General features: G+C 46.6%; 1 protein-coding gene across 1 annotated transcript in view; it reads right to left on the minus strand.

The window, feature by feature from the left end:
* Nucleotides 1-19161, minus strand: part of TBC1D22A (TBC1 domain family member 22A) — an 859623-nt gene extending 840462 nt beyond the window's left edge. Inside the window, exons 1-2 of the mRNA XM_069764980.1 lie at nt 18960-19161; nt 482-538 (exon numbers count right to left, since the gene is read on the minus strand). Of these exons, the coding sequence (XP_069621081.1) occupies nt 482-538; nt 18960-19021 (119 nt within the window). The 5' untranslated portion in view covers nt 19022-19161. The remainder of the gene's footprint in view (nt 1-481; nt 539-18959) is intronic.
* Nucleotides 19162-21441: the final 2280 nt, after the last annotated feature.

The following is a 21441-nucleotide window of genomic DNA, read 5'->3' on the forward strand; positions in this document are numbered from 1 at the left end:
AAAATTGTAAAAATTGTTGCAATACACGGTCACACATACAGCAAACGGACCCTAAAAACGTACTCACGGACATCACACGGATCCCACACGGATGGCCTATGTGAGCACACGGACACGGATAACTCCGGTACCGGAATTATCTGGGCGTGTGAGACTGGCCTTATGTTCATGCTTGGCATATGACTAAGAAGAATGGCTTGCATCGTATGCCAAGACTAAAGGAAAAGAATTCTTACAGCAGGAGTGTGCCACAGATCAATAACTTACCCTTTACAAAGAGTAAATGATACATTCTGCAATTCAAAAAAAAAATCCAACTTTTTTATTTCATCCTTAGCAAAAGAAAAAAAAAAACACTAAACCAAACAAGTGGGTCAACTGTCCACAATACATAAAAACGGAGCTAAAAGCTTGCCCATTGCCAATTGTTCTATTTTTAATAGAAGCGAAGATGAAAGGACTAAAGAAAATATCTACTTACGTTCCGTGCAGCAGTGGATCAAAAGGTGGATGTTGTGCTCCGTACACATGCTGAATACTAATTTGGAGGGAAAAACATAAAAACAATGTCACAATAAAGGCAAAATTAAAAAAAAAAAAAAAAAAAAACAACTTCTAAAAGTCTTGATATATACACAGCTTTAATACATAATAGCAAGTATTTTAAAAAGAATTGCACATGTTGATGCACTTTATCAGCAAATGTACAGCTTAAAGGGGTTTTATGAGCACAAAAAAAAAAAAAAGTCTGGTGTCCGGAACCCCTACCTCTATTTTGCATTTTCAGGCCCCAGGAGTCCTGTTTGTAGTTTCTTATTGTTCCCTGAACTGCCTGACAACTTTCCCTATATCCCTGCAGACTACATTTCCCAAGAGGCAAAGTTGTATCTGTCTGACAGCTCTCATTCCCAACTACAAAGCTCCATCTGTCCATTTTTATGCAGCCTTAAGATCTATCAATCGCTGTGCACACTTTCGCCCTCCTAACATTCCCCCCACTTCACCTACTATGTGCTGTCCTAAGGGCATGTGCACACGTTGCAGATTTCCTGCGGATCCGCAGTGTTTTTTTCTGCACTGAAACACTGCCGATCCGCAAGTGATTTAGAGCACAATGTAAATAAATGGCCGAAAAAAAATGCTGTGCTAATGGGGCGGAAAAATCCTCACGGAAAACGCAGCATAATCAAAAAAGGACCATGTCAATTCTTTTTGCAGATCTGCTGCGTTTCTGCACCCATTCCATAATAGAAATCCGCAGAGTTTAAAAAAGGAAGAAATCAGCGCAAACAAAAACGCACAAAAAACGCAAAAAAACAGCCAGATTCTAACCTGCGTTTTCTGCCAAGAAATGCAGAATCTGCACAGAAAATTCCACAACGTGTGCATATAGCCTAAGGGTATGTGCACACGTATCCCTGTGTACTGCGGATTTTTCCGCAGCGGATTTTGATAAACCGCAGTTCAAAACCGCTGCGGTTTTTACTGCGGAATTATCGCGGTTTCTACTGCGGGTTTACACCTGCAGTTTTCTATTGGAGCAGGTGTAAACCCGCAGCGGAATCCGCAGAAAGAATTGACATGCTGCGGAATATAAACCGCTGTGTTTCCGCGCGGTTTATTCTGCAGCATGGGCACTGCGGTTTTCATTTCCCATAAGTTTACACTGTACTGTACACTCATGGGAAACCGCTGCGGACCCGCAGCTGCGGAAACGCTGCGGATTCGCAGCGTGTGCACATAGCCTAAGACTCCCTTGTAGTCAGTAATGTTACCGGTGTCAATACTGGCAGCAATGCAATAAGTCAGACAAGGCATTCACATATGATATAATTGTTCTAGGATGGGCACTGCCCCCTTCCCCTTTGGCAGCGGTCCTTTGCTGTGCTCCACGTTGGATTTTTAGGCTGCTCCGCGTGCCTCAGTGACATCTCACTTAGGCCTCTTTCACACTTCCGTCTTTTGTCTCACGTCGAAATCCATCGAGTTTTGAAAAAACAGGATCCTGCAAATTTTTCTGCAGGATCCTGCGTTTTCTAATAGACTTGTATTAGCGACGGATTGTGACGGATGGCCATCCGTTTCATCCGTCATGCACTGGATTAGTCGGAAAATAGCGGTCCGTCGTGCAGAGAAAACGTTCAGAGGAACATGTTTGTGCACGTCGGAAAATCACTCAGCGACAGGTCCTGCGCTGTCCATAGGCAGCTATAATGGAAGCCTATGGGCGCAGGATCGTCGCTGATCGTCACACACAGGAATCCAGTGACATATCCCGTTTTTCCACTCTGAGCATGCCTGGAAGGATGTTAAAGTCCGGGGAAAAAGTATCTCTCTCTCTCCTCTTATACTATAAGATTCGGCCAAGAACTCAGTTGACGCGTCCATCATAATACTGGATGCGTCACACATATTTTTCTCTATTTTCACAACGTCCGTCGACGCGTCATTTCACTGCACTATGACACACAGCCGACGACGGAAGTGTGGAAGAGGCCTAAGACTAATGAGGCCTACCTAGAGACACACTGGTGTCTTGCTATTGAACCTGGATTCTCCAACCTCTGTGTGCCATCATGATAAACCTCTAATCTTGGATATCCTCAGTCTTTCTCGGTAATCCTCTGCTAGTCATCTTCTAGATTAACCATCAGTTGATGTAAGCGAATGAACTGTTACTGGACTCTGTTCAAACTGTGCATTCACTATTGTAGATATGCCTGTGATTCCGCTGCCTTGGACTTGTCATTTTCATGGTCATCTGCCCTCCTGCTCCTATGGTTAGGGATAAGCGAACCTGTGGATATTCGGATTCGCCAGGATTTTTTGTACAAAGTTCGATTCAGCTACCAGAACTCTACTTGAACCTCAACCCAGACTCGAGCCCCAGAGAAGTCAATGGGGACCCGCAAATAGGCATAGTAATATCTGTCTCCCAAGAGAAGTCGGTGTTCGGAGTTCAGCACCGGACCCTAGATGTCCAGTACGCACCTTGAACTTTACAGTTTGGGTTCACTCATCTCTACCTGTAATTCCAGAGTATCAGAGCTCTCATTCCGCCATGTGTCCTTCAGCTGTCTGCACCAATGACCCGGAAGTGGGTGTCTACTCTGACCTATGGCTTAATGAATCGACCTCACCAAATGAGCCCAGTAGTAATCTAAGGCCAGGATCACACACAGCGAGATACGGCCGAGTCTCGCAGGTTAAAAACAAGCTCTGGCACCTGCACTCCAGAGCGGAGCGTGCGGCCGCATAGCAATACATGGAGCTGCACGCTCCGCTCCGGAGTGCCGGTGCTAGAGCTTGCTTTTAACCTGCGAGACTCGGCCGTATCTCACTGTATTGTGACTCCGGCCTAACACTCTGATACACCCTGCACCATATCCTCTGCACAAAGCGACAAGCGGATCAGATTACTTGCTCTGTGTGGAGCCAGCAATGTGCTCTTCTTCCCTATGTTCATCACCAGTCACTCCAAGCTAGACGAGGATCACAAGCTACACCCTACTACCCAAGATCTCACCGTTCATTGTAAAGCTGCTGGCTCAGCCCTTCAAAGCACAGACAGGAAATCTCTGCGCTCTGTGCTTTGCATGGACTGCACCAGAATGTGAGCAGCTGGCGATCACACAACTGCTGTGGAGCAGAGCAGAAGGTTTACAGACGGTAAATATGGGTTTCTTCATTTCTGATATGCTTCACATGGCTTTGATAATTCGTGCACCTGGAAAACCCCTTTAAAGCTATAAACGTTAAAGAGCATCTTTGTTTTACCAAATCTTAAGTTTGCATCGTGATATGGGTTATGTTCTGTGCGTTTAAGAGAAGAAATCCCTAATGTATGCTCCCATAATACACAGAGGCGTACATCACTGTTAATTACAGAGGACATCCATATACAAGATTCTTTCATGCAAACCAATAAATCACTTTTTTCCCCAATTTCCTTAGTTTCCAAGCAATATAATTGAATGATAGTCTGTTACATCGGTCAGGCGCACCCAACCGCCCAACTTCCAGGTTGTTGGGGAGCAGGCTCTTCTGCTTAATTGACAGTTCAGACCAGTCCATAGTCGCACCACTGGCCTGTACTGTGTGCGCCATGTGCTGACATATGAGACAGCCATTTCTCTACAGCTCCAGAACAGTGTTTTGGCTGCACAGAGGTGGCCGGGGTTAGGGGAAAAGTGGCTTCAGTGCAATGCTTGTATGTTTTGCACAGGTTTGGCCATCACGCCAAGAAACAGTAGTGGCGAATCCACCTTGGTGCAGAGCATTAAACAGTCAAATAGAAAAGTCGAGCTAGTGCCGGACAAAGGGGAGAGGTAGCTGGAAAAATTGAAGAAAAATTAACTTGCAAAGTAGCTTGTTTTTACGAGCATTAACTAAATACACCCCTCAGATCTCAGGAGACGGCAGTAACTGACTTGTTCCCATTACATTAGGTGCTACCTATAGCAGCTGGAGGAATAGCAGGCTACTTAAGGAAACTGGATTTGTCATGAATGATGCTGCCTTATAGCTGATCCGCAGTAGTCACTCGGGTGGGGAGAGGTGGGCTAGGCTCTTATATACAGACGTCTTATACTAGCTATGACGGCGCCTCTGACTCACAATTCCTACACATTGACTTGACATTTTCATGTTTTAGGAAAGAATAGTGCAACAGACTACTCCATCATTGATGTCAAACAAGGGATGGTAACCTGACCGAACAAAGCATACCGGGGCACTGCGGACAGAGTCGGCGTTTATAAAAAAAAAAAAAAGTGCTGTATCCAACCCTGGACTCAAAATAGAAACATTAACTCTCTCATTATGTTTTATCAATCTATGACCTCTATTAGCCATGAGCCAGAAGTTTGGATCATTAACACCCTTGGTAGATGCACTGTCAGGCTATGTTCAAACGTGTCCTTTTGTTCAGGTTTTACTTGTTTTTTTCTTGTGTTTTTGTCATGCTACATTTGTCTCTTGTGCATGCTGACAAAATATAGGGAAAAAAAAATCACGTTCTATTTCATGAGGCTTTGGCACTATAAATGCAGCAAAACATGATTACTTGTGTTTATGCATTTTTTCACCACCCATTTCTTTCAATGGGTGAAAAACGCTGAAAGAAGTGACATGCTCAATTCTTCAAAAACCATGCAAAGCACAAAATACTGAGGACAATAAAACCCAAGTGTGTGTGTGAGATTTCTGCAATCTCAGATTTTGCTGGTACTGTAAAATTTGAATTAGAAAAAAAAAAAAAAAACAGCAAAAACGCCATGAGTGAACATACCGCGATTCCCAGCTTTCCAAAAGTAGAGCTACATTCACACATGAGAAAACGGATTGTTTCTTTGTCTCAGGTATCATCCTAGTTACTTCCATTTATGTTTCATGACAAGATGTGCTTGTAAGCCAATAAGAAGACCCCTGGAAGGTCTCATTTTTAGTAAAAATGTACCACTAAACATGCGTTCTGTAAGGCAGGGCAGCAGATGTCTGGAAGCCTTCTGTATAGTGTGATCAGCAAACACAGACCAGAATAGGATCTGCTCTGAGCCTGATGGATCCATTTAACTTCATCGATTTGGATAGAGTGGAGCCTACGACAGGTTTCAGGCAAGCGTATGAAAAATTGTCCTATGTTCCTCCAGACAATTTTCACCTGTATTCCTGTATTTTTCATTTTTGCACAATCCATTTTTATACATCAACAGTAAATTAAATATACAAGACCAAATAGATTCTCCTATTTTAGTAACTACAATATATCCGTACACCCTGGATGCGGCACAGATGGTCCATATGGGATACAATATTTTTTTGTCCCCCATAGCTTTGAATGGGCAAGTCTCATCAGAAGTGTGTAAGACATGCTGCAATTTTTTTTTCACACGTATTGAGAGACTCATCTGAACAACCCCATGGCTATGCTCACAAGTTGCGTTTTTTATGCATTTTTTCAGGCAGGAAAAACCTGCTCTCTTGGCAGTAAAAAATTTACTTCAAAAACAGCAGTTTTTTCTTAGTTTTTCTTGTGTTTTTGTCAGGGTACATTTGTCTCTTGTGTATGATGATAAAGTTTAGTGCATAAAATAAAAAAATAAAAAATCAGGTTCTACTTCATCAGGTTTTGGCACCAAAACACAGCAAAAACTGATCCCTCCGTTTTTTAAGCATTTCTCCAGCAGGTTTTGCACCACCCGAAAGACACTGAAACAAGTGACATGCTGCATTTTGCAATAACAAATGTATTGCACAAAATACTGAGGACAAAAAAAAACAATGTGTGTGCATGAGATTTCCGAATTCTCCTAGGGTATGTTTCCACGGTCAGGAAAGGTTTGACACTGCATACAGTCACAGCGTCCAGATGTTACAGCGTAGTGGAGGGCATTTCCTGAAATCCCATCTCCACTATGCATTAAAAGACACAGGGGGCAAAACCACATGCACAGTCTGCAAGCCTGGCCATGACGTCAGACGGCCAGAGGTCACTGCGCCTGCCCCAGACAGTACTACACAGCGCAGGCGCCGGATTTCATGCGAAAACAGCGCAGAGGGGGCGGCACCCAGCGCCCCTGAAGATCTGAGTGATGGCAGTGTGGCGTTTCAAGCAGGGGGGTGAGGACCTGCCTCCCTGGCTAAAGACAGGTATTTTGGAGAAGTTATAAAATGCTTTATTTTGGGAATAAATGCACCAAAATTTAAAAGAGCCACCTAGTTAGAATGCAGCATTACTGCTGTACAAGGTGGCTCTTTTAGTTTATAACGGCTGGAGGGGGGGTGACAGTGGCCCTTTAAATGACCTCTTACCTGTAACATTGCTGGAAGTCCGCGTCCACTGCAGTTCTCGTGATAACTTAGCTTACCGCGAGAATTGCCGTGCACGTGACCGGGTCACACTTGCGAAAAACTTGCACGAGTCTCTGGCATCAATAATATCACTCAGGACCGGAGCGTTCAGCTACATAGAAATACATGCAGCCGCACACTCCGGTCCCGAGTGCCGGAGGCATTGTCGGGTATTAGGATGCAAAAATGGTCCGAGTTTCTTGCATGTGTGATCCCGGCCTAACTCTTTATTACCATTTTATTATGTTTATTACTAAACATCAGGCTTGGTATTATCCATCTATCGTATCTATCTACGATACATAAATAGATACGATAGATAGATATAGCTATAGATAGATGATAGATAGATGGATAGAGAGATAGATCTATGTGTGTAAACATTATTCTTCAATAGAGTATGTAAAAGAAGAGGTTGGATAAGAAATTACATCATTTTTTTTATTTTTTTTTATATATCTTTACTTAGCTTTCAAAAACACACACAAATCCGCATGAAAAACACAGATATATGCAGCGTCCAACCCACAGCGTTTACTGACCGTGGGAACATATCCCAATATATCTGCAAACAGGAAATCACTTGTTTTTCTTTCCCAGAAGCCAACTTTCAGTAAGCATTATTTAAAGTGACAAAGAACAAATACTGAGCCACTCCTGACCATGGAAACATACCCTTAGGGTGCGTGTCCACATTCAGGATTACATCCGGATTAGCTGCGGATTCAACGCTGCGTGCAACCGCAGCGTTCAAACCACAGTGTCCTGATGTTACAGCATAGTGGAGTGAAATCCTGTCTCCACTATACGTGCAAACACACATCCGGCGGCCCTGCGTTTACGGACATGCGGCGCATCTTTTTAGATCACAGGGCCCTATGTATGGGATGCGGTGATTCCGGATGTGTACAATGAACACATCCGGAATCACCGCGTGTACAGAAGGGGGATGCTCTTTGGGCGGAGCAAATTTTCCGCTCCATCCAAAGCGCCGTCATTACGGACCGTGGACACATACCCTTAGACATCGCTGGTACTGTGAAAAGCAGCTGAAAATTTGCATGTGAACATGGCCTAATGAATAAGATTGGTGAGTGTGCTGTCTGTATAAGGCTGCCGTCACACTATCAGTATTTGGTCAGTATTTTACCTCAGTATTTGTAAGCCAAAACCAGGAGTGGGTGATAAATACAGAAGTGGTGCATATGTTTCTATTATACTTTTCCTCTAATTGCTCCACTCCTGGTTTTGGCTTACAAATACTGATGTAAAATACTGACCAAATACTGATAGTGTGACGACAGCCTAATACACATCTGAGGGAGTCCTAAGGCAAGGTTCAGAAGTCCGCATCTCACAGTCCGTATACAGGCCAGGCTGCAATCAGGCGAGTCCGTGCATGCCGGGCCATATACGGACCATGAAATATGGCCGGTCTGAACCGAGCCTTAGACTCAGTCAGTCTTTGAACATAAAAAAAAACCATGCCTGACTTCACTCAAAAGAAGCAGCGGCCATTATCATTGTGAGGAAGCAAAGCACAATTAACTCCTTAGCGACCGCCGATACGCCTTTTAACGGCGGCCGCTAAGGGTACTTAACCCCTTCCCGACCCATGACGCCACGTAGGCGTCATGAAAGTCGGTGCCAATCCGACCCATGACGCCTATGTGGCGTCATGGAAAGATCGCGTCCCTGCAGATCGGGTGAAAGGGTTAACTCCCATTTCACCCGATCTGCAGGGACAGGGGGAGTGGTAGTTTAGCCCAGGGGGGGTGGCTTCACCCCCTCGTGGCTACGATCGCTCTCATTGGCTGTTGAAAGTGAAACTGCCAATCAGAGCGATTTGTATTTCGCCTATTATAACGGGTGAAATATTACAATCCAGCCATGGCCGATGCTGAAATATCATCGGCCATGGCTGGAAATACTAATGTGCCCCCACCCCACCGATCGCCCCCCCAGCCCCCCGATCTGGCCGGTACACTGCTCCGGCTCCCCTCCATCCAGTGCTCCGCTCCCCCCCGTGCTCTTGTCCGCTCCCCCCGTGCTCCAATCACCCCCCCGTGCTCCAATCACCCCCCCTGCACTCCGATCCACCCCCCCCGTGCTCCGTTCCACCCCCCCCGTGCTCCGTTCCACACCCCCCGTGCTCCGTTCCACACCTGCCGCGCTCCGATCCACCCCCCCATGCCCCATTCCCACCCCCATGCTCCGATTCCCCCCCCCCCGTGCTGCCCCCCCACCCCATCATACTTACCGATCCTGCGGGGCTCCGTCCGTCTTCTCCCTGGGCGCCGCCATCTTCCAAAATGGCGGGCGCATGCGCAGTGCGCCCGCCGAATCTGCCGGCCGGCAGATTCGTTCCAAAGTACATTTTGATCACTGAGATATAATCTATCTCAGTGATCAAAATAAAAAAAATAATAAATGACACCCCCCTTTGTCACCCCCATAGGTAGGGACAATAAAAAAATAAAGAAATTTTTTTTTCCACTAATGTTAGAATAGGGTTAGGGTTAGGGTTAGGGTTAGGGTTTCGGTATGTGCACACGTATTCTGGTCCTCTGCGGATTATTCCGCTAAACCGCTGCGGATTTACCGCGTTTTTTTCTGCGCATTTCACTGCGGTTTTACAATTGCGATTTTTTTATTGGAGCAGTTGTAAAACCGCTGCGGAATCCGCACAAAGAAGTGACATGCAGCGGAATGTAAACCGCTGCGTTTCCGTGCAGTTTTTCCGCAGCATGTGTACAGCGATTTTTGTTTCCCATAGGTTTACATTGAACTGTAAACTCATGGGAAACTGCTGCGGATCCGCAGCGTTTTCCACAGCGTGTGCACATACCTTTAGAATTAGGCTATGTGCACACGGTGCGGATTGGCCGCTGCGGATTCGCAGCAGTGTTCCATCAGGTTTACAGTACCATGTAAACATATGAAAAACCAAATCCGCTGTGCCCATGGTGCGGAAAATACCGCGCGGAAACGCTGCGTTGTATTTTCCGCAGCATGTCAATTCTTTGTGCGGATTCCGCAGCGTTTTACACCTGTTCCTCAATAGGAATCCGCAGGTGAAATCCGCACAAAAAACACTGGAAATCCGCGGAAAATCCGCAGGTAAAACGCAGTGCCTTTTACCCGCGGATTTTTCAAAAATGATGCTGAAAAATCTCACACGAATCCGCAACGTGGGCACATGGCCTTAGGGTTAGGGTTGGAATTGGGGTTATGGCTACAGTTGGGATTAGGGTTAGGGGTGTGTTGGGGTTAGGGTTGTGATTAGGGTTATGGCTACAGTTGGGATTAGGGTTAGGGGTGTGTTGGGGTTAGTGTTGGAGGTAGAATTGAGTGGTTACCACTGTTTAGGCACATCAGGGGTCTCCAAAAGCAACATGGCGCCACCATTGATTCCAGCCAATCTCGTATTCAAAAAGTCAAATGGTGCTCCCTCAATTCCGAGCCCCGACGTGTGCCCAAACAGTGGTTTACCCCCACATATGGGGTACCAGCATACTCAGGATAAACTGCGCAACAATTACTGGGGTCCAGTTTCTCCTGTTACCCTTGTGAAAATAAAGAAATGCTTGCTAAAACATCATTTTTGAGGAAAGAAAAATGATTTTTTATTTTCACGGCTCTGCGTTGTAAACGTCTGTGAAGCACTTGGGGGTTCAAAGTGCTCACCACATATCTAGATAAGTTCCTTGGGGGGTCTAGTTTCTAAAATGGGGTCACTTGTGGGGGGTTTCTACTGTTTAGGCACACCAGGGGCTCTGCAAACGCAATGTGACGCACGCAGACCATTCCATCAAAGTCTGCATTTCAAAAGTCACTACTTCCCTTCTGAGCCCCGACGTGTGCCCAAACAGTGGTTTACCCCCACACATGGGGTACTCAGGAGAAACTGGACAACAACTTTTGGGGTCCAATTTCTCCTGTAACCCTTGGGAAAATAAAAAATTCTGGGCTAAATAATTATTTTTGAGGAAAGAAAACGTATTTATTATTTTCACAGCTCTGCATTATAAACTTCTGTGAAGCACTTGGGGGTTCAAAGTGCTCACCACACATCTAGATAAGTTCCTTTCGGGGTCTAGTTTCCAAAATGGGGTCACTTGTGGGGGGTTTCTACTGTTAAGCCACATCAGGGGCTCTGCAAACGCAACGTGACGCCCACAGAGCATTCCATCAAAGTCTGCATTTCAAAATGTCACTACTTCACTTCCGAGCCCCGGCATGTGCCCAAACAGTGGTTTACCCCCACATATGGAGTATCAGCGTACTCAGGAGAAACTGGACAACAACTTTTGGGGTCAAATTTCTCCTGTTACCCTTTGTAAAATAAAAAATTGCAGGCTAAAAGATCATTTTTGAGAAAATAATTTTTTTTTTTTATTTTCATGGCTCTGCGTTATAAACTTCTGTGAAGCACTTGGGGGTTCAAAGTCCTCACCACACATCTAGATTAGTTCCTTTGGGGGTCTAGTTTCCAAAATGGGGTCATTTCTGGGGGATCTCCAATGTTTAGGCACACAGGGGCTCTCCAAACGTGACATGGTGTCCGCTAATGATTGGAGCTAATTTTCCATTTAAAAAGCCAAATGGCGTGCCATCCCTTCCGAGCCCTGCCGTGCGCCCAAACAGTGGTTTACCCCCACTATCAGCGTACTCAGGACAAACTGGACAACAATATTTGGGGTCCAATTTCTCCTATTATCCTTGGCAAAATAGGAAATTCCAGGCTAAAAAATCATTTTTGAGGAAAGAAAAATTATTTTTTATTTTCATGGCTCTGCGTTATAAACTTCTGTGAAGCACCTAGGGGTTTAAAGTGCTCAATATGCATCTAGATAAGTTCCTTGGGGGGTCTAGTTTCCAAAATGGGGTCACTTGTGGGGGAGCTCCAATGCATAGGCACACAGGGGCTCTCCAAACGCGACATGGTGTCCGCTAACAATTGGAGCTAATTTTCCATTCAAAAAGTCAAATGGCGCGCCTTCCCTTCCGAGCCTTACCATGTGCCCAAACAGTGGTTTACCCCCACATATGAGGTATCGGCGTACTCAGGAGAAATTGCCCAACACATTTTAGGATCCATTTTATCCTGTTGCCCATGTGAAAATGAAAAAATTGAGGCGAAAATAATTTTTTTGTGAAAAAAAAGTACTTTTTCATTTTTACAGATCAATTTGTGAAGCACCTGAGGGTTTAAAGTGCTCACTAGGCATCTAAATAAGTTCCTTGGGGGGTCTAGTTTCCAAAATGGGGTCACTTGTGGGGGAGCTCCAATTTTTAGGCACACGGGGGCTCTCCAAACGTGACATGGTGTCCGCTAAAGAGTGGAGCCAATTTTTGATTCAAAAAGTCAAATGGCGCTCCTTCCCTTCCAAGCCCTGCGCCCAAACAGTGGTTTACCCCCACATATGAGGTATCAGCGTACTCAGGACAAATTGGACAACAATTTTCGTGGTTCAGTTTCTCCTTTTACCATTGGGAAAATAAAAAAATTGTTGCTAAAAGATAATTTTTGTGACTAAAAAGTTAAATGTTCATTTTATCCTTCCATGTTGCTTCTGCTGCTGTGAAGCACCTGAAGGGTTAATAAACTTCTTGAATGTGGTTTTGAGTACCTTGAGGGGTGCAGTTTTTAGAATGGTGTCACTTTTGGGTATTTTCAGCCATATAGACCCCTCAAACTGACTTCAAATGTGAGGTGGTCCCTAAAAAAAATGTTTTTGTAAATTTCGTTGTAAAAATGACAAATCGCTGGTCAAATTTTAACCCTTATAACTTCCTAACAAAAAAAAAATTTGCTTCCAAAATTGTGCTGATGTAAAGTAAACATGTGGGAAATGTTATTTATTAACTATTTTGTGTCACATATCTCTCTGGTTTAACAGAATAAAAATTCAAAATGTGAAAATTGCGAAATTTTCAAAATTTGCCAAATTTCCGTTTTATCACAAATAAACGCAGAATTTATTGACCTAAATTTACCACTAACATGAAGCCCAATATGTCACGAAAAAACAATCTCAGAACCGCTAGGATCCGTTGAAGCGTTCCTGAGTTATTACCTCATAAAGGGACACTGGTCAGAATTGCAAAAAACGGCAAGGTCTTTAAGGTCAAAATAGGCTGGGTCATGAAGGGGTTAAACTACAGCGCCGTTAATTAACGGCGCTGTGGAAAAAGTATATAGCGTCCCCCAGAGGCCAATTTTCTCGGGGGTCTCGGCTGCCGGGGGTAGCCGAGACCCCAGAGAACATGATTCGGGGGGTTTTTAACCCTCCCCGCATTTGCGATCGCCGGTAATTAACCGTTTACCGTCGATCGCCAAAAACAAAACAAAAAAAAAACGCGATCTCTTTTTAATTTCTCTGTCCTCCGATGTGATTGCACATCAGAGGACAGAGAAATAGGGGGATTCGGGGACCCTAGCATACTCACCTAGGTCCCTGGATCCTCTTGCTGCTCCTCCTGGCCGCCGGCAGAAGAAAATGGCGGGCGCATGCCCAGTGCGCCCGCCATCTGTCTCCATCTGCCGGCCGGCAGGAGAACAGCAGTTGGGGCTAAAATTAGGGTTAGGGGTAGGGTTAGGGGTAGGGGTAGGGTTAGGGCTAAATTTAGGGTTAGGGTTGGGGCTAAATTTAGGGTTAGGCTTCTTTCACACTTACGTCGGTACAGGGCCGTCGCAATGCATCGGCCCGACATACCGACGCACGTTGTGAAAATTGTGCACAACGTGGGCAGCAGCTGTAGTTTTTCAAAGCATCCGCTGCCCAATCTATGTCCTGGGGAGGAGGGGGCGGAGTTACGGCCACGCATGCGCGGTCAGAAATGGCGGATGCGACGTACAAAAAAACGTTTCATTGAACGTTTTTTTGTGCCGACGCTCCGCCAAAACACAACTGATCCAGTGCACGACGGACGCGACGTGTGGCCATCCGTCACGTTCCGTCGGCAATACAAGTCTATGGGCAAAAAACGCATCCTGCGGGCACATTTGCAGGATCCGTTTCTTGTCCAAAACGACGGATTGCGACGGAATGCCAAACGACGCAAGTGTGAAAGTAGCCTTAGGGCTAGGGTTGGGGCTAAAGTTAGGGCTAGGGTTGGGGCTAAAGTTAGGGTTAGAGCTGGGATTAGGGTTAGGGTTTGGATTAGGGTTGGCATTAGGGTTACGCTTGGGATTAGGGTTAGGTTTGGGATTAGGGTTAAGGTTAGGGTTGTGATTAGGGGTGTATAGGGATTAGGGTTAGGTTTGAGGTTAGGGTTGAGATTAGGATTAGGGGTGTGTTGGATTTAGGGTTTTGATTAGGGTTATGGTTAGGGTTGACATTAGGGTTGTTTTGGGGTAAGGGTTGTGATTATGGTTAGGGTTAGTGATTAGGATTATGGATCAGGTTGGGATTAGGGTTAGGGGTGTGTTGGGGTTAGGGTTGGAGCTAGAATTGGGAGGTTTCCACTGTTTAGGTACATCAGGGGGTCTCCAAACACGACAGCCAATTTTGCGCTCAAAAAGTCAAATGGTGCTCCCTCCCTTCTGAGCTCTGCCGTGCGCCCAAACAGTGGGTTACCCCCACATATGGAGCATCAGCGTACTCGGGATAAATTGGACAACAACTTCTGGGGTCCAATTTCTCTTGTTACCCTTGTGAAAATAAAAACTTGGGGGCTACAATATCTTTTTTGTGGAAAAAAAAAATATTTTTTATTTTCACGACTCTGCATTCTAAACTTCTGTGAAGCACTTGGGCATTCAAAGTTCTCACCACACATCTAGATAAGTTCCTTGGGGGGTCTAGTTTCCAAAATGGGGTCACTTGTGGGGGGTTACTACAGTTTAGGTACATCAGGGGCTCTGCAATCGCAACATAATGCCCACAGACCATTCTATCAAAGTCTGCATTCCAAAAAGGCGCTCCTTCCCTTCCGAGCTCTGCCGTGCGCCCAAACAGTGGTTTACCCCCACATATGGCGCATCAGCGTACTCGGGATAAATTGGACAACAACTTTTGGGGTCCAATTTCTCCTGTTACCCTTGTGAAAATAAAAACTTGGGGGCTAAAAAATCTTTTTTGTGGAAAAAAAAAATATTTTTTATTTTCACGGCTCTGCATTATAAACTTCTGTGAAGCACATGGGGGTTCAAAGTGCTCACCACACATCTAGATAAGTTCCTTAAGGGGTCTAGTTTCCAAAATGGTGTCACTTGTGGGGAGTTTCCACTGTTTAGGCACATCAGGGGCTCTCTAAACGTGACATGGCGTCCGATCTCAATTCCAGCCAATTCTGCATTGAAAAAGTCAAACGGCACTCCTTCACTTCCAAGCTCTGCGGTGCGCCCAAACAGTGGTTTACCCCCACATATGGGGTATTGGCGTATTCAGGAGAAATTGCACAACAAAATTTATGGTTACATTTCTGCTTTTACACTTGTGAAAATAAAAAAAATGGTTCTGAATTAAGATGTTTGCAAAAAAAAGTTAAATGTTCATTTTTTCCTTCCACATTGTTTCAGTTCCTGTGAAGCACGTAAAGGGTTAATAAACTTCTTGAATGTGGTTTTGAGAACCTTGAGGGGTGTAGTTTTTAGAATGGTGTTACACTTCATTATTTTCTATCATATAGACCCCTCAAAATGACTTCAAATGTGATGTGGTCCCTCAAAAAAAATAGTGTTGTAAAAATGAGAAATTGCTGGTCAACTTTTAACCCTTATAACTCCCTAACAAAAAAAAATTTTGTTTCCAAAATTGTGCTGATGTAAAGTACACATGTGGGAAATGTTATTTATTAACTATTTTTCGTGACATATCTCTCTGATTTAAGGACATAAAAATACAAAGTTTGAAAATTGCAAAATTTTTAAAATTTTCGCCATATTTCCGTTTTTTTCATAAATAATCACAAGTAATATCGAAGAAATGTTACCACTAACATGAAGTACAATATGTCACGAAAAAACAATCTCAGAATCAGCGGGATCCGTTGAAGCGTTCCAGAGTTATAACCTCATAAACTGACAGTGGTCAGAATTGCAAAAATTGGCCTGGTCATTAAGTACCAAATTGGCTCTGTCACTAAGGGGTTAAAATATAACAGCTGAAGCACAATACTAATAAATTGAGAGCGGCAGCGAGGTGTGCCCGCATAGGGACAGTGTCACACCTCTGATTTGCAATCTTTCCTAAGTGACCTGATTTCAGGTCTGAACAAATCCTGGGAACAGTTCACACTTTATTATTACCGTAATTTGGCTCCAAAAACAGGATCCAGGCAGGCAGTGTGACAGTGCTGCGTGCGCAAAGTAACCCTTTACATACAGGTTACCCGATCAGGATCTCATGCATTGTCATACATCCAATATAATTACTAAGAGAGGGACCTGTATCTGACATTTTATTATTTCTTAAATTGTTCATGTACGGTAATTTACAAAGTAGACACAGATAAAAAATTGATTTTTTTCTGGAAGGAAACTGGATGATTTCTGCATCTGCTCGTCTGAACATGACCTTACTCTTCCATTCACAATCAGAAATAAATTGACAGCGGGGTGTAACCCTACAGATACTGACATAAGGGCGAGATCACACCGGGGGCTAGACCTACACGGACCAAGCTCCACAACCACCAACAACTGAATGATTTGGTTTTGAAATGGGGAATACAGGTATGTCCTACAACAGATGTGACAGGCGCTCTGCCACCCACAGGACCCTATCCAGACGCCTCCTGACATTAGATTTGGGAGATACTGCTTTTCATGGCAGTGTAACATATAGGGGCCCCTATTAAGAGCCCGGCCTCCAGCTTCAGGATCCTTCTGGCTGAGAATACAGGGATGACTAGTCCATAGAGCTTGATGGCCACCTACAGCCCACACTTGGCGCTGAGCTCCCTGCCCCCCCATGACAATCCTCCTAATAGCTCACACCCGATGCTGAGCCACCTGCCCCCCACCATGGCAGTCCTCCCAAAAGCCCACACCCAGTGCTGAGCTTCCTGCCCCCCCAATGCCATGTCAGTCTTCCTATAGCCCACACCTAGTGTTGAGCCTCCTACCCCAATGTCAGTCCTTCTATAGCCTACACCTGGTGCTGAGCCTCCTGCCCACCATGACACTCCTCCTATAGCCTACACCTGGTGCTGAGCCTCCTGCCACCATAACAGTCCTCCTATAGCCCACACCTGGTGCTGAGCCTCCTGCCCCCATGACAGTCCTCCTATAGCCCACACCTGGTGCTGAACCTCCTGCTCCCCATGACAGTCCTCATATAGCCCACACCTGGTGCTGAGCCTCCTGCCACCATAACAGTCCTCCTATAGCCCACAACTGGTGCTGAGCCTCCTGCCCACCATGACAGTCCTCCTATAGCCCACACCTGGTGCTGAGCCTCCTGCCCACCATGACAGCCCTCCTATAGCCCACATCTGATGGTGAGCCTCCTGCCCACCATGACAGTCCTCCTATAGCCCACACCTGGTGCTGAGCCTCCTGCCCACCATGGCAGTCCTCCTATAGCCCACATCTGATGGTGAGCCTCCTGCCCACCATGACAGTCCTCCTATAGCCCACTCCTGGTGCTGAGCCTCCTGTTCCCCATGACAGTCCTCCTATAGCCCACACCTGGTGCTGAACCTCCTGCTCCCCATGACAGTCCTCCTATAGCCCACACCTGGTGCTGAGCCTCCTGCCACCATGACAGTCCTCCTATAGCCCACACCTGGTGCTGAGCCTCCTGCCCCCCATGACAGTCCCCCTATAGCCCACATCTGGTGCTGAGCCTCCTGCCCTCCATGACAGTCCTCCTATAGCCCACACCTGGTGCTGAGCCTCCTGCCCTCCATGACAGTCCTCCTATAGCCCACACCTGGTGCTGAACCTCCTGCCCACCATGACAGTCCTCCTATAGCCCACACCTGGTGCTGAACCTCCTGCTCACCATGACAGTCCTCCTATAGCCCACACCTGGTGCTGAGCCTCCTGCCCCCATGACAGTCCTCCTATAGCCCACACCTGGTGCTGAGCCTCCTGCCACCATGACAGTCCTCCTATAGCCCACACCTGGTGCTGAGCCTCCTGCCCCCCATGACAGTCCCCCTATAGCCCACATCTGGTGCTGAGCCTCCTGCCCTCCATGACAGTCCTCCTATAGCCCACACCTGGTGCTGAGCCTCCTGCCCACCATGACAGTCCTCCTATAGCCCACACCTGGTGCTGAACCTCCTGCTCCCCATGACAGTCCTCCTATAGCCCACACCTGGTGCTGAGCCTCCTGCCCCCATGACAGTCCTCCTATAGCCCACACCTGGTGCTGAGCCTCCTGCCACCATGACAGTCCTCCTATAGCCCACACCTGGTGCTGAGCCTCCTGCCCCCCATGACAGTCCCCCTATAGCCCACACCTGGTGCTGAACCTCCTGCTCCCCATGACAGTCCTCCTATAGCCCACACCTGGTGCTGAGCCTCCTGCCCTCCATGACAGTCCTCCTATAGCCCACACCTGGTGCTGAGCCTCCTGCCCCCATGACAGTCCTCCTATAGCCCACACCTGGTGCTGAACCTCCTGCTCCCCATGACAGTCCTCCTATAGCCCACACCTGGTGCTGAGCCTCCTGCCCCCATGACAGTCCTCCTATAGCCCACACCTGGTGCTGAGCCTCCTGCCCCCCATGACAGTCCTCCTATAGCCCACACCTGGTGCTGAGCCTCCTGCCCCCCATGACAGTCCTCCTATAGCCCACACCTGGTGCTGAGCCTCCTGCTCCCCATGACAGTCCTCCTATAGCCCACACCTGGTGCTGAGCCTCCTGCCCCCCATGACAGTCCTCCTATAGCCCACACCTGGTGCTGAGCCTCCTGCCCCCCATGACAGTCCTCCTATAGACCACACCTGGTGCTGAGCCTCCTGCCCCCCATGACAGTCCTATCACCTAGGTAACAGCACAGCTCTACTCCCACCAATGGCTGACAGCTCGTGCTGCCGGTCCCACCCACCTCGCCACCTGCACATGACGGACCCTGCAGTATGATGAGGAGGGGCGGCCATGGACTCCGCAGCGCTACACCCGGCCATGTCCCCGGTCACACGCACCTTCCCGGCATCTTAGCGACGTTCCTTTTCCAGAACTGCTTTCTTCCTGGGTCGCTCGACATTTCCTCCCCACATTACCGGCTCGCCGGGATTCCAGCACTGATCGCGACTGGATGATTTATTTTACGGGAAACCCTATCCACTGTGACTGGGTGCCGCCATGTTTAAACCAGCAACAATCGCCACCGCCATTGGACGACTTGACATACTGAAGACAGCCGACCAATCACAAGTGCCGATGCTGAGCACTACGGAAGTCAACAAACTTTTGCCAGCGTAAAGGTCCGTGTTGCCAGTGTGACGTAAAGCAGTTCTCCAGGTGTCGTGAGAGGAGTCTATGTGCGGTGACACGGCGCCATGTTTTTGGTGGTCACAAAATGAGGAAGATGGAAGATTGTTGCGTCTTTTCAGATATGCGGTTAACCCCTTCTAACATGAAGGATGTATGAATCAGAAAATTATGAAGTTTCTGTGTTAAATATATGAAAGTTCAGTATGGAATTATCAGAATAAACGTATGCTTAGTAGAGAATCTGTGGACGGCGTCAAAATAACTGCACAAACAAGTGTTTACTGTGCTGGAAAATGTGTGCAAATTGCAGCACTTTTCTGGGCTTTTGTGTCAGATTTCACGAAATGTTAACATAAAATGAACAGTCGTGCACACCGAGTATTTAGTCAGTATTTTACCTCAGTATGTGTAAGCCAAAACCAGGAGAGGAACAATCGGAGGAAACGTATAATAGAAACATATGCACCACTTCTGGATTTATCACCCACTCTTGGTTTTGGCTTGGGCTACTTTCACACTAGCGTCGTTCGACGCACGTCACAATGCGTCGTTTTGAAGAAAAAACGCATCCTGCAAAGTTGCCTGCAGGATGCGTTTTTTTCTGCATAGACTTTCATTAGCGATGGATTGCCACACGTTGCATCCATCGTGCGACGGATGCGACGTGTTTTTGCAGTCCGTCGGGACAAAAAAACGTTGCTTGAAACGTTTTTTTGTCCGTCGGGTCCGCTTTTTCCGACGCGCATGCGCATGCGGACCTTACAATGGGGCAGCGGATGCGTTGTAAAACTGCATCCGCTGCCCCCGTTGTGATTTTACTTCACAGCATGCGTCGGTACGTCGGCCCGACACACTGCGACGGGCCTGTACCGACGCTAGTGTGAAAGTAGCCTTACAGATACTGAGGTAAAAAACTCACCAAATACTGAGCGTGTGAACGAGGCCTGAGATAGAAGCTGGCTCTCCGTTCTTGAGAACCTGAAGCTGTGAATAAGAAAGTTTACTTCAATGTTTGGTGACTTGTGCTCAGTGCTATTAGTACAGATGGAGTAAGTTCCAATAAACATGGAGTTGGCGGCTTTTCTCTTCTCTTACTGGATTTTACAAAGTTTTCCTTTTTTTTCTACTGTTTGAAGTTTCATATAGGCTTCTATAGGATACTCTGCATGGAGACTTTGCAGAAAGGCGGACGTGTTTCTCCTGCACTTTCCCACAGGTGGCCACACCAAAATACACAATTTTTGTGTGGAGATGCAGCAATTCTTGTCACCCCCAAAATGGAAGCTGAGCTAAGCCCACTGGCATCAGGGTCTTATCTACAGCATTCTGGAATGCTGTAGATAAGCCCCCGATGTAACCTGAAAGATGAGAAAAAGAGGTTAGATTATACTCACCCAGGGGCGGTCCGGGTCCAACGCCTTCGATCTTCTTACGATCACGTCCACTTCTTGTCTTCATGCTGCAGCTCCGGCGCAGGCGTACTTTGTCTTCCCTGTTGAGGGCAGAGCAAAGTACTGCAGTGCGCAGGCACCGGGAAAGGTCCGGCGCCTGCGCACTGCAGTACTTTGCTCTGCCCTCAACAGGGCAGACAAAATACGCCGGAGCCTCAGCATGAAGACAAGAAGAGGACGTCATCTTATGAAGATGGGAGGCCCCGGACCGCGACGCCCATCGGACTGGACCGCAGCGGGACCGCCCCTGGGTGAGTATAATCTAACCTCTTTTTCTCATCTTTCAGGATGCATCGGGGGCTTATCTACAGCATTACAGAACACGCAAGTACAATCCGATTATTCACAACTAGCATCCGAATTACATCCAAATGCAGTGCAATTGCTATCTGATTGCAATGCGACTTTGACATGAGCTTTTACATAGAGAAATACTATGTCATTTACACGTTTTCAATGGAAATATTTGTCAAAACACATAGACAATATATATATATCTTAATAAAAAGAGAAAAAAAAAAGAGAGAAAAAAAGCGCAGACGCACTCACCAAATGCAGTCACAAGTGTCCTTTATTTCAGTGCCAACCGGCACATTCTTCACGGCACGGGGTAGAGGGTAACATACAGGGAGAGTGCAACAGGTCAGACGACGGCCGTTTCGCGCTACGGCAAGAGCGCTTCTACGGGTCCATAGCTAGACGGGAAATGACGCCAGGCTTAGTAAGCAGAACCCTGCGA

This window comes from Ranitomeya imitator, chromosome 4 (assembly GCF_032444005.1).
Source record: "Ranitomeya imitator isolate aRanImi1 chromosome 4, aRanImi1.pri, whole genome shotgun sequence".
Taxonomy (NCBI): Eukaryota; Metazoa; Chordata; class Amphibia; order Anura; family Dendrobatidae; genus Ranitomeya; species Ranitomeya imitator.